This window comes from Eubalaena glacialis, chromosome 10 (genome assembly GCF_028564815.1).
Source record: "Eubalaena glacialis isolate mEubGla1 chromosome 10, mEubGla1.1.hap2.+ XY, whole genome shotgun sequence".
In the NCBI taxonomy this organism is placed as follows: domain Eukaryota; kingdom Metazoa; phylum Chordata; class Mammalia; order Artiodactyla; family Balaenidae; genus Eubalaena; species Eubalaena glacialis.
The window spans coordinates 59,049,726-59,061,742 of NC_083725.1; the positions used below are offsets into that span (position 1 = coordinate 59,049,726).

At 36.4% G+C, this 12,017-nt stretch overlaps 1 protein-coding gene across 5 annotated transcripts in view; it reads left to right on the plus strand.

The window, feature by feature from the left end:
• The first annotated feature begins 7,038 nt into the window (after window positions 1-7,038).
• Window positions 7,039-12,017, plus strand: part of DLG2 (discs large MAGUK scaffold protein 2) — an 802,852-nt gene continuing 797,873 nt past the window's right edge. For all 5 annotated transcript variants that reach the window (XM_061202775.1, XM_061202776.1, XM_061202777.1 and 2 more), the window contains exon 1: window positions 7,039-7,347. In XM_061202775.1, the coding sequence (XP_061058758.1) occupies window positions 7,039-7,347 (309 nt within the window). The remainder of the gene's footprint in view (window positions 7,348-12,017) is intronic.

Consider the following 12,017-nt stretch of genomic DNA (forward strand, 5'->3'; position numbering starts at 1 on the left):
TCAGAAAGGGAGAAGTAAAATTATCTCTGTTCATAGAAAACATTATTTCATGTTTAAAAAGCCCTAAAGATTCTACACATACATGCACACACAAAAATACTGTTAGAACTAATAAATGAATTCAGCAAAGTTGCAGTATGCAAAATCAATATACAAAAATTAGTTGTCTTTCTACATACTAACAATGAACAATTTCAATAGAAAATTAAGAAAACAAACTCATTTACAATAACAACAAAAAGAATAAAATAGGAATAAACTTAACCAAGGGAGGGAAAGACCTGTACACTGTAAACTACAAAACATTGATGAAAGACATGAAAAAAAGACACAAATGTTCAAAGATTGGAAGACAACAGTTTAAAATATACTACTCAAAGCAATCTACAGATTCAGTGAGATCCCTGCAAATGTCTCTATGGCATTCTTTACAGAAATAGAAAAAAAAAATCCTAAAATTCTTGTGGAAACACAAAAGACTCTGGATAGATAAAACAATTTTGAGAAAGGAAGATGAAGCTCACATCTGTTAGTATGACCAATATCAAAAGCAACGACAACAACAACAACAAAACCTAGAAAATGTATTAGTGAGAATGTGGAGAAAATTGGAACCCTGTGCACTGTTGGTGGTAAGTGGGAATGTAAAATGGCTCAGCTGCTGAGGAAAACAGTATGGAGGTTCCTCAAAAAAATTAAAAATAAAAGTACCATATGATCCAGCAACCCTACTTCTGGGTATTTATCCAGATGAATTGAAATTGGGATCTTAAAGAGATATTTGCACTCCTGTGTTCACTGAGGCATTATTCACATTAGCCAAGAGGTGGAAGCAGCCTAATTCTCCACTGACAGATTAATAGATAAAGAAAATATGGTATATACATACAGTGGAATATTATTCAGCCATAGATAGAGGAAATCCAGTCATGTGCTATAATATGGATGAACCTTGAGGACATTATATGAAATGAAATAAGCCAGTCACAGAAAGACAAATACTTCATGATTCCATTTATACTATATGAGGTATGCAAAAGTAGTGAAATTCATAAAAGCAGGAAGTAGAGTGGTGGTTGGCAGGGGCTGGGAGGAGGGAAATGAAGAGTCACTGTGCAATGGGAATAGAATTTTAGTCATGCAAGATGGAACAGTTCTAGAGATCTGCTATGCAACATTGTGCTTTATAGTTAACAATATTGTACTGTACACTCAAACCTTCGTTTGGAGGGTAGATCTAATATTATGTATTTTTTAACCATAATTTTTTTAAAGGGAACTAAAGGGGATGACTATTATGGATAATAATGCTGTTTAATTTTTTAACTTTCTAACTTGGTGGAGAGGAAGAAGAGATGTCATCGTGCCTTTCTGCTCCCTAATACATACTTGTAATATACTGTGAAATCAGTACACCTTTTGGACTATATCATTTTAAGAGGAACGTGACTTTGGTGGCTGGAGTTTGGGATTCTCTCCCTGCTTTACCACTGACTGGCTTCTGACTCGGGGAACCACTCCCCGTTTTGTACCATCTAGCTATAAAGGGAGAACAGCCTGAAAACACTTGAGAGAAAAACACAGCTGTCAGGAAGAGCAGCTTTTATGAATGAAGATCTGGCTAAAATAAACAGAAGCCATTTCTATGTTTTAGTATTATAAGACCACTAGCAAATTTCTTCAAAAAGATAAATTTGTACACTTACACCACTCAGCCACTGAAATGTTTTACATAATGAATGACCTTAAGAACACATTGCTATTTTGTGTTTAAATTCAAAATGCTTATTTGTTCATTTTACACTAAGATGTAGAACATAGACCCAGATACCTATGTTGGAATAACCACTGAAGAACAATTTTATCTTCTTTCTTGCTTAATTTATTTTAATAAACACTAAATGCCTTTTGTGCTTGGTTCAGAGGATGCAAATGCAAAAAAAGAGCCGTCTCCCTTCCCTAATGGCTGTTACTTACATTCTGTTTGAGGAGAATGGCACAAAACAAGTAATAGTGCAATTCTTGTTTTAATTGTAGTTGTCGTAAGTATCACAATAGAGGAGCACAGGTGCTAAATGAATGTTTAATGGGGGGATGACTTAATCTGTTCTGGAAGGGGGTGGGGCAGTGTCCAGGGAATGCTCTCTTAAAAGGTGACATTTGAGTTGAGCTCTGGAATGCAGGGAGGACTCCAGAATTTCTGAATAGAAGAGGCTTTGGGATGGCAATCTGGTGGGAAGTAAGCTCTGGTAGACTTGTTTTGGAGCTGTATTTCATAATGAGCCCACTCTTTTTAGATTGTATTGTGTGTTTCCTTGAGATGACTTTTGGGAGGTTGTATCTTGATGCACCCTACAGAAGGGTGAGTAGGAATGAATTATGTGGAGGTGTGAAGAGGGAAAGAGAACATGATAGTTGGAGGGTTAAACAAGGGAGTGAGGGATGGGTGAGACTGGGAAAAGCAGTGGAGGCTGGGTCGCACAGGGCAGGATTAAGGACCGTGCAAGCCACTTTAAAGATTGTATTCTCTGTGGGGATAAAGATTCACAGAAAACGAGACTTTATTAGTTATCAAGCAAGGTAGAACCTAATCAGATTCTCACCTTGGAAGAAGTCACTCTGGCCACTACATGAGCATGAATTGGAGTAAAAGTGGTGCCAGAGGCCAGTTCCGAAGCTGTTTCACAAGTTTTACGGAGAAGTGAATGGTAGCTTAGACTAGGATGGTCATCATGGTGATTGAGAGGAATAGACAAAAGTAGAAGACACTTACACAGACAAATACTGTAGAGTATAACTGAATATGCCAGGTGGATCTGGAAAGAGTCACAGGAGACGTGACGTTACTTTAATCTGGAAGGCTGAGAACAACTTTCTTGTAATACTGTGGTTCATCATTTAGGTTAAATTGTTAAAATATGTAAATTATAAATGATTATTACCTTTTATCAATATTCCTTTCAGATTCTCTAAGAAATGTCATATAACCTGTGCTCTTATTTCTCTAATAGTGTTACAGAGTTGGTTAGAATAGAATAAATATGCATTTCCTGAAAACCATTTGACAATTTAGCCTTTTCAATTCAGATTAATCCCCTCCCCACCAGCATCCACCCAAATCCAAGTATATTAGTGAGAATTTCGGACCTTTAAAATTTTTTTTCTACTCCCTATTAAATCCTCTGTCCAAGTTAAATCTCTGTAGCAATAAGGATGTGTCCTTGCACACTGTTAATTCATGCTTACTTTTGCCTCATAAGATTTATGATTAAACTGGTATAAGTATTTTGGAAATAATTTTAGAACCTAAATTACCTTAACTATTCTGGGTTCTCTCTTATTTTAGAAGGTAATTGTGCTTAGTTCTGGAGATTGCCTAGGCTGAAGGTTTTAGATGTAGAAGAATATTAATTTGTTAGCATTTGTAACATCTCTAGTCTTTGCGGTCACAGGAATTCACTGTACATACTTTTCAAATCAAGAGAAATTGTGTCTAATACTTTATACCATTTTTTGATTATCTAACACATTACTTGTGGCTGCTAAAGGGCTTTTCTGCTACCCAGCCATCCTTTAGCAAGCACTTAGCTCTTCTTTCGTAATTAATATTTTCATTTCTCATATGCATAGAGCGCCTGAAGGAAATTTTATCTGGAAAAGAATCTGCATAGTGTTTTAGTGCAGTACAATTTATTTAGCAGTTCATCTTTTCTATTTATTTTTTATTAAACAAATCAAGCCAGGATTTTAGTTTTAAGCCCTTGCTTTAAAATGGGATTATATGAAACCATGTGTGTGAAACTTTTGAAAATGGTAAAGCACTATAGAATTTAAAGAAACTTTCATTCAGTAAAAACAAATTTTAAATAAAATAAAATAAACAAAAACCTTCTAGTGGTTGTTCTATGGAGGCACTACCAGGTCAAAGCGAGGTCAATAAGATGTATCTCATCTAGGCATTGCTCTGTGCACCATATGCCCATGTTAAATCACAATGATAAGTAAGATGTGGACTTGTGCACCAGTAATTCTCGTTTTGCCAGACTTTCATGTCATCCTGTGGTCATTACAATTGACCAATTACAGTTGATCGAATTGAATTATCTTTAATTAGTAGGTCTGTTTCATAGTACAGTGGGCTAGCAGGACATATTTATCTGTTTTAAGTGGTCTGTCCACAGACTTGGAAAGCCAAACATTTTTGAAAAGAAAAAAATAACTGGGGGGGGAGGGGGAGAGAGGAGGCTAGAATTATTTTATACGTATTAAAGGGAAAGTACAATTTCAATAGTTTTGAAGTATGTTTAACGGAAGTTTGCTGTGGTCTTTAAGATCTTTGGAGGAAAGTCACATTAGTTAGGCAATATGTAATATTTATTTTTCTATATAGAAATGACATGCAAAGGTTATTAAAACAGCAATTCTCTTGTCTTTGTGATGGGAAGAAATAGCTGATTCCAAAGAACTCATTCATAACAGATTTAGGTCCCTATGAAGATTTATAATATCTCTGAGTAGTGCCCAGCCAGGAAATTTTCTGTCTTGCTGCAAGCTGCACACACCATTACAAAATTATAACAAATTCACATTGACTCCTGCACAGATTGATTCTCATACTTGAGAGGCAAATGGATGAGAACAGGGCATGTATTCCCTGAAGATTCAATGGGCCTCTGAGCAATGAAATCTGCCTGAAAAACTGGAGAAGCATCTATGGTTAGATAAGATTGGATAGAGCCAAACTTATCACTTCCTTACATTCTCATTTGGAGGGTGATGGATTGCCATCTCACATCAAGTCCTACTGTACAGCCGTGCATCATGGTGACACCAGATAAATATGAAGTTCTCTAGGGCTTTATTTGACCCAGAAGGTCATTCAGCCATTATCCCTTGATTCAGCATAAAAAAATGAGGAGGGGGGGAGGGAGGGAGGAAGGAAGAGGAAGAAGAAGAGAAAAAGAAAGGGAGAAAACTTTCTGCTCCTTTTCTCACTGCGTATCACATGATGATCTATTTGCCTCAATTTTATGTTTGTAGGTATTGATAGTGATTCCTTGTTCCTCTTTCAGAAAGAAATACCATTAATGCCATTGTTATATCTACCCAACAGTTCAAGTCTTCACGTTTTTGTGGCAAATTTCCTTAATATCTCAAAATCAACACTAAAGCCAACCTTAAAAAATAGTTTGTTTCTGGAGCACTGCTGAATCAAATATTATTTTCAAAAAGTGTTAGTCAACTCCATCATTCTTCTACTCTTTCCTTCTATTAGACATCCACCCAAGCATCTATTCATCCATCCAAAAATGTATTTATCATAAGCCTGCTATGATGTGCTGGGCAGGCAGTGGGCTAGGAGCTTGGGAAAAAATAGTCAATAACAGACCCAGGCCTGCCCTTTGAACTGACACATATGGGTCATTATTATTTAGCAAAGGTGTTTTGAATGCTTACTGTGCCAGGCAAGGTACTTATATCAACCCCTTGCACAGAATTTGGGAAAGGTCTCGTTCATGCAGATACACGAAAAGAGAAAATCCTGCTCCTCCCTTTCAGGACTTTTATATATAACAGTGATTTATCCAGGGAGTCCTAGTGTTGAAATGTAGAATATGTTGTAATCATGGCTTTTGAAACAAGAACCTTGTGAACTCAGATAGAAATGAGGTCTACACTGCCCCAGCACCTGGTTAGTCCACTGCGAAAGTGGGTCTGATGGCACCTGATGGTCTATAAATAGAATAACTATATCATGGGATTATATCACACTTGTTTGGTGCTGCATAGATGGCAGTTTGCTTCCCAATCAAACCAAAATTATTTCCTTAGGGATATGTGATAGGGATAGGCATTTTGGCAATAGATATGGAAAGTTTCAAACAGAATAAAAATTCTAAGTGCTGTAGTAATTAGCCTTTCCCTTTCCTGAAAACACTATGCATGGCTTCTGCAAACATACTAAAATTTAAAATTTAAAACAATCATGTCCTCTTTGGAAGGCAATTGCTTTAAATTGGATAGATTTCACTCGTTTTTTAGTGAAAGAATTTGAAAATTCTGTCTTTGGAAACCAAAATACTGGATGGCAGAATTAGATGTCTTTCACTTTAAAATGCAGACTCTCTCTGTGGTGAATGTATTTGTTGTGGTAAAGTATTTGAAAGGAAATCCTCAGAATAATTTGGGGTAAGGAAAAACACTGTGTTAAAATAAGCCAACCCATCAGTTTGGAACTTTGGAAATTGCTTTATTTTTGAATCAGAAAGAATTAATAATTGTTCATAGCATAAATAATATATGTCTGGACTATAATATATAATCATGTTCTAAAACAAACTTCCAAATTTTAAAGCACTCTGGTATAAGGCTGTGATCTAAGTGATTTTTCTGAATGAATCAATGTTCTTTAGAGTTAATACTGATGCTCTTATTTAGTTACCTCATGATTTGGTCTGTGTCTTGGCAAACCTCTCTCTAAATAAGTGATTCCTGTAAATGTTGGAAATTCTTTCACAGGTTAACTTCCCCATCATTTTGCATTGCTTACGCTATATTGTTTCAGCCTAGATATATTCTTTCTGGAAAGAAGGGTCCTGCTAGTCTGATAAGAAGCTCTCTTTCCTGAGGTCTGTATTTTGCGTGGGGATCAGCTAGAGAGGGAAAAGCCAGAATGCCAAATTGCGAAGAGTATGCTTTACTGTGGGGCTCCATCCAAAAAGGGTTTGTAACAGTGTACAGTCTTGTAGCCCAGCTGTGTGGAGCATTGATTGCTTCTGCCTAGAGCAGGGATACTGTCAAGTTGCTCTGTGAGTTGAGTCATCTATTGACAAAGAGCTACCAGCCCGCAGATAATGCTGTGCGGAGCTGCTCCCACGATGCACTGCTATAGCAGCTGTCAAAGATACTGAGGGAACCACGAGAGAGAAAAAAAAAAAAAAAAAAAAGACTTTTACAACTGCCTGGAAGAAAGGGGTGTGAGGGAGGAGACATTCCTGTGCAGAGCTGACCAAAGGCAAGAGTAGGCATCAGTGCAGTATGAATGCATACCTCACCAAGCAACACAGCTGCAGCCGGGGGTCCGATGGGATGGATGCCGGCAGGAGCGCACCCACACTGATCAGGGATGCCCACTGCGCTTGTGGCTGGCAGAGGAGTTCTCAGGGGCTCGGGTACAGTTCTCAGACTATGCCCTCCTCGGGACCTGGGGGCCCAGCTTCAAACAGGACCAAGCTGGTCACCTTGTGGGACAGTGTGCGGAAAAGCTCCCACAAGACGAGCACCAAAGGCAAAGGGACTTGTGGGGAGCATTGTGCCTGCCCACATGGCTGGTTCAGCCCAGCACAGGTGAGCCTTTTCCTTGTGACTTTTCCGTGAGTATTGGAAGAAACTGAGAGCACGCTGGGGAAGGCTAGTATGGTTTGGAAACTTTGCTGAGTCCTCCTTGCTGACTGGGTACGCCTGTTTGATAAATGGTAGGCCAGGAAATCCTGTAATTTTCACAGGTGTTTGTGGGCTCACACCTCTGTGTGGCCTGTGAAAGTCAAGGGATGCTGTGCTCAGTTTCTTTCAGTGACTTTTCCCCAAATTCAACTTCTCTAGTCCTCAGATGATTTTACTATTCTGCATCATAGACTTTAGCAGCACTTTTACTTCTAATCATTGTTAACTTTTTCTATTCTGCCTAGCCTAGAGTTTTGTCTTGTTTTTAAGGAAGAAAGAGAAAATGAACTTTAATCAGATACTTTCCATCTCTTTAAAGATTTGAAAAAACATTTATTTCTTCAGCTATGGAAAGCAGCGATTTAAAGTATCCTATTCTAATTTTACTCTTATAATGCTGTATACCTTTTCAGTGATGGAGAAGAAAATGTGTTTGTACTAAATAATTCATTTTATAAACAAAAGGAATACAATTGGAAGCAAGCTAGAGGACAATTACACTCAGAATAAAATAATGAAACATTTCATTTATTCATAGAAGCAATAAGGTTATTTATATTAAAAAGTATAACTCGTATTCCCCTGTAACATATTTCGGAAGCAGATATGCAGAGTCCCTTAATTTGATTCCTAGCTTATTCTTGCCCCAAACTACTAGCATTGTACCAGAAACGAAATTGGCTCATTTTTTCCTGTCTCCATCCAGAAGAGGGAAAACAACTTCCTGTAAATGCTATAAAATATAAATAAAAGGCACCTGTAATCATTGTCATAAATATAGAACTCTGTTCATAAAAATCACTAAAAAGAGAAAAATCTGTGTTTGCAGAAAAAAATCCTCTCTTGATTTTAATATGATTTTAGCATAATTAAGAAGTGGGTATTGATCATGAGTAAAATGTTATGATCTGAGAGGTGTAGCCAACATTCCAATTTTACTATTAGTTTTTTTTTTTTAAGTACTTGTAAGTATATATCACTAGATCTTAATGCTACATATACATAGCCTTATATATGGCTTTTGAGGCATTAATATCATGCATTTCAGCATCTTGATTTAAATCAAGAATATATTGTCATTTTAGAATTAAATTAGTTCACCTTGAAGTGGAGCCTGATGTTTGGAAACTCAGTTATTTTTTAAAGTTAACATGAATTCCGAACTGAATAAACAGTCAACAATTATGAAGTCCCTATTCTTTAACAAACACATGTGTTTAAATGTCTTTAGCCTATATCTCTTTATTGATTATGTTAAATTCTCAAGGCTTACATAGGCAGAGAAGGCAAACACATCTAGCTTATGGATTTTGCACAGAGTAGAATACGCAAACATGCTTTATTTTTACAATTCTTTTTATCTAAGATGTAATAAACTTTTCATCATTGCTCAAACCAAAATCTCTAATACTATATTATAATAACTATGCTCAAAAAATCTTGGTACATTTTTCATCAACCAAGGGAAACTTTTCCCTTCCTTGGTTTTTAACAAAGTCAGCCTCCTACTTGCTTAAATTTATAGCCATTTAATGCTTTAAAGATTGAAATAGACTCTGTGCTGATAATTAAAGATCCAGTGACATATGAGAAGGCAATGAAATGAGGCAGCCACCATCTCCCATTATTCTTTTGTATACACATTTCTCTACATTTTTCTCTCTTATTCACATGTACTTTATTACTTGCTAAGAACAGTTACTCCCCAAATAATGGAGAACCAATACCATATCTTTTAGGATCTTCAGTGTTGTGACACTCTTCTATCAACTGACTCTTCCACCCTTTTACCATCTTAGTCCTAAAAATGTGCTATACTAGACTGATCAATCTCTCTTCATTCCACTCCCGTGCCCTTTCAAATATGTTGAATAATTTTTAATGTGTCTGTATATGCATATGTGCATATATATATATTTAAATATCTCTATATTAATATAGAGATATATATTTAAATATCTATATTAATATAGAGATATATATTTAAATATCTCTATGATATCTACTTGCATGTATTAACATATTTTCATGTGTATATAATTATACATATATATATACATGCATATACATATACACATATAAAAATTAAAGTTCTATATTATTCTTTTCTCTCCTAGAAATTACTAGCTGTTCTTATAATGTTTTTTCTCTCTGTAAAGTATGTTGCCTTTACTTCTGATAGGTACTCAAAAATGCTGTTCTATGTATATATATATCTGTATTCATTTACATATACATCTATAAAATATGTCTAATATTTGAAATATACAGATATGTGTATGTACTATATGCCCATGTAAACTATCACAGAAACAAGAGTGTGTGTGTATGAATATGTGTCCATTAAAACTAAGTCTGTTTTGAGAATTTTTGGATACCATTTTTATCCCTTAAATTAACTAAAGATATCCTGTGAAATATTGTAAAATAAAAGATAGAGGCTAATGATAGTAAACATTAGACTCCTTGATAAAGCAGAAAGAAGGAAAGTGTATGTTTTAGAGTTGCCTAGGGACCCATATGTGGTACAGAACGTGCCTGAGGGCTATTAAGTGTCTGGGAGCTGGGATCTTGCCCTTGGAGATAGTTACTGTGTTACGTGGAAATCAGCAGTGTGATTTCCGGCTGCTATAATATAGGGCCACGGTAATGACTTGAGTTCCTCCCAAGGCTCTTTGCCAAACTCCTGTTATTTGGGGGTGCTCTGTACTAACAGGACTTTGTCATTATGTTATTCCTCAGCAGGAATAAAAAACAGCTCCTGTCCCTTCTCAAATAAGTTTCCATTCCATTTGGATCTGTAGAATTAATATAACCATAATAATAGGTAAGAAAATGGAAAATTATAGTGTCCAGAAGTGAGTTCTAGAATGCACATCCAAGATAATAGTATCGGCCTTGGGGAAAAAAAAACCCAAAAAAACATGTCCATCGCTGCTTATGCGGCTTTTCTACCCAGTGCAGACTGGTCTGGGAAGGCAGCACAGACAGTGAAGACTCGGCGACCAGGGTTCTATGCATTTGTTCTTCATTCATTCATTCATTCTTCATTTCTTTATTCAACTATCATTTCCTGAGTACCTACTATGTGCCACTCTGTCAGGCCCTGTGGATATAATAGGAAACAAAGTAGATACCACCTCTACCATTATGGAGCTTACGACCTACAATAGTATACGATACTTAGCAAATATATCATTATATACACAGAATAATAGCGTCATAAATCAAAATTTGGAAGTGAAACAAAGTTCCACGGAGTGCTGCAAATTCCATAGTAAATGTGTATTCAGGATATAAAGGGACCACAAAGGAGTAAGACAAAAATATCCTTTTTTTTTTTTAAGAAAAGATACTGTATCTCTTTATGCCTACATTTCCTGTTTTGTAAAATTAGGATAAAAATAGTACTTAACTCATAGGATTATGGTGAGGAATGATTGACATAATACATATAAAGCAGTTAGCACAGTGCTTACATATAGTAGAGACCCAATAAATATTTGTGGAATGGATGAATGAATGAATCATAAATCCACAATAAAAGTTGGCTTCTATTAACCTATTCCTTAATTCATTATAACTGTTTTTCTGGGAAGAGAAGAGAGGTGAATTAGTGAAGACTTCGTAGAGGTAGTGATACTTGGATGGAAGTGAATTGAATCTTGAAAAAATGTGTGTTTATCAAGTCGGCCAAGAGAGATAGGCTTTGGGGGCAAAAATAACAAAAACAGAAACACATGTAACACCCTGGTGTCTGTGTAGAACTGCTCTTATTTCTGTCTGCCCATGGAGAGATGGCCAGGGGATCGGTCACAGAAAGCCTGGTGGGCCTTGGTGAAGACTCTGCTGAGTCAGCAGCACTGAGCCACCGTAGGATTAGAGGGTTCTGCCACACTCTGTGTTAGGCTTCATGGTTAAGGAACCCTTCTAGGCCTCAGTTTCTCTGTTTCTAAGAAAACTGATTTTCCTAAATGAACCTCTGTATCCCTTCCAAAGCTAATATTCTGTGGCTCTGTCACCTGACATCCATTAATGAATGAGACACACTTTGGAAAGGATTTATGCTTTAGAGCCAGATAATCCAAAGTTTGAACTTACTAGCTCTGTGTGATCTCACTTGCTTAACCTCTTTAAGACTCATCTGCCCCTCTGTAAAACTTAGAATGATACAATCACGTTGCAGAAAAGTGTAATAAGAATTGAAAGTACTCTATCTAAAGAGCCAAGCATGGCACTTAGAACACAGGAATTGTTCAATTTAAAAAATGGTATTTATGATGACCAGTGATATCCAAATTGTGTTTTTTAACCTGAAAAACGTATTATCCATCGAATTAATTATCAGTATTGTGGTCCTTCATCAGAGTTTCTAGTTTGTCCACTGAATTTTCTGATGCCTCGCTTATAGTGATGAAGGTTAGGCCAGGCAACTGTTCAGAAACACTTGACACAGTACCACGTGATGATGGGGTGTCATTTTGTCCTTCAGCGTTCTCAGAGGTTTACAATGGTGTACACTAAGGAAAAAAAACATGTAAAATAGACTTGTATTAATAAACTAGCATTTTCAT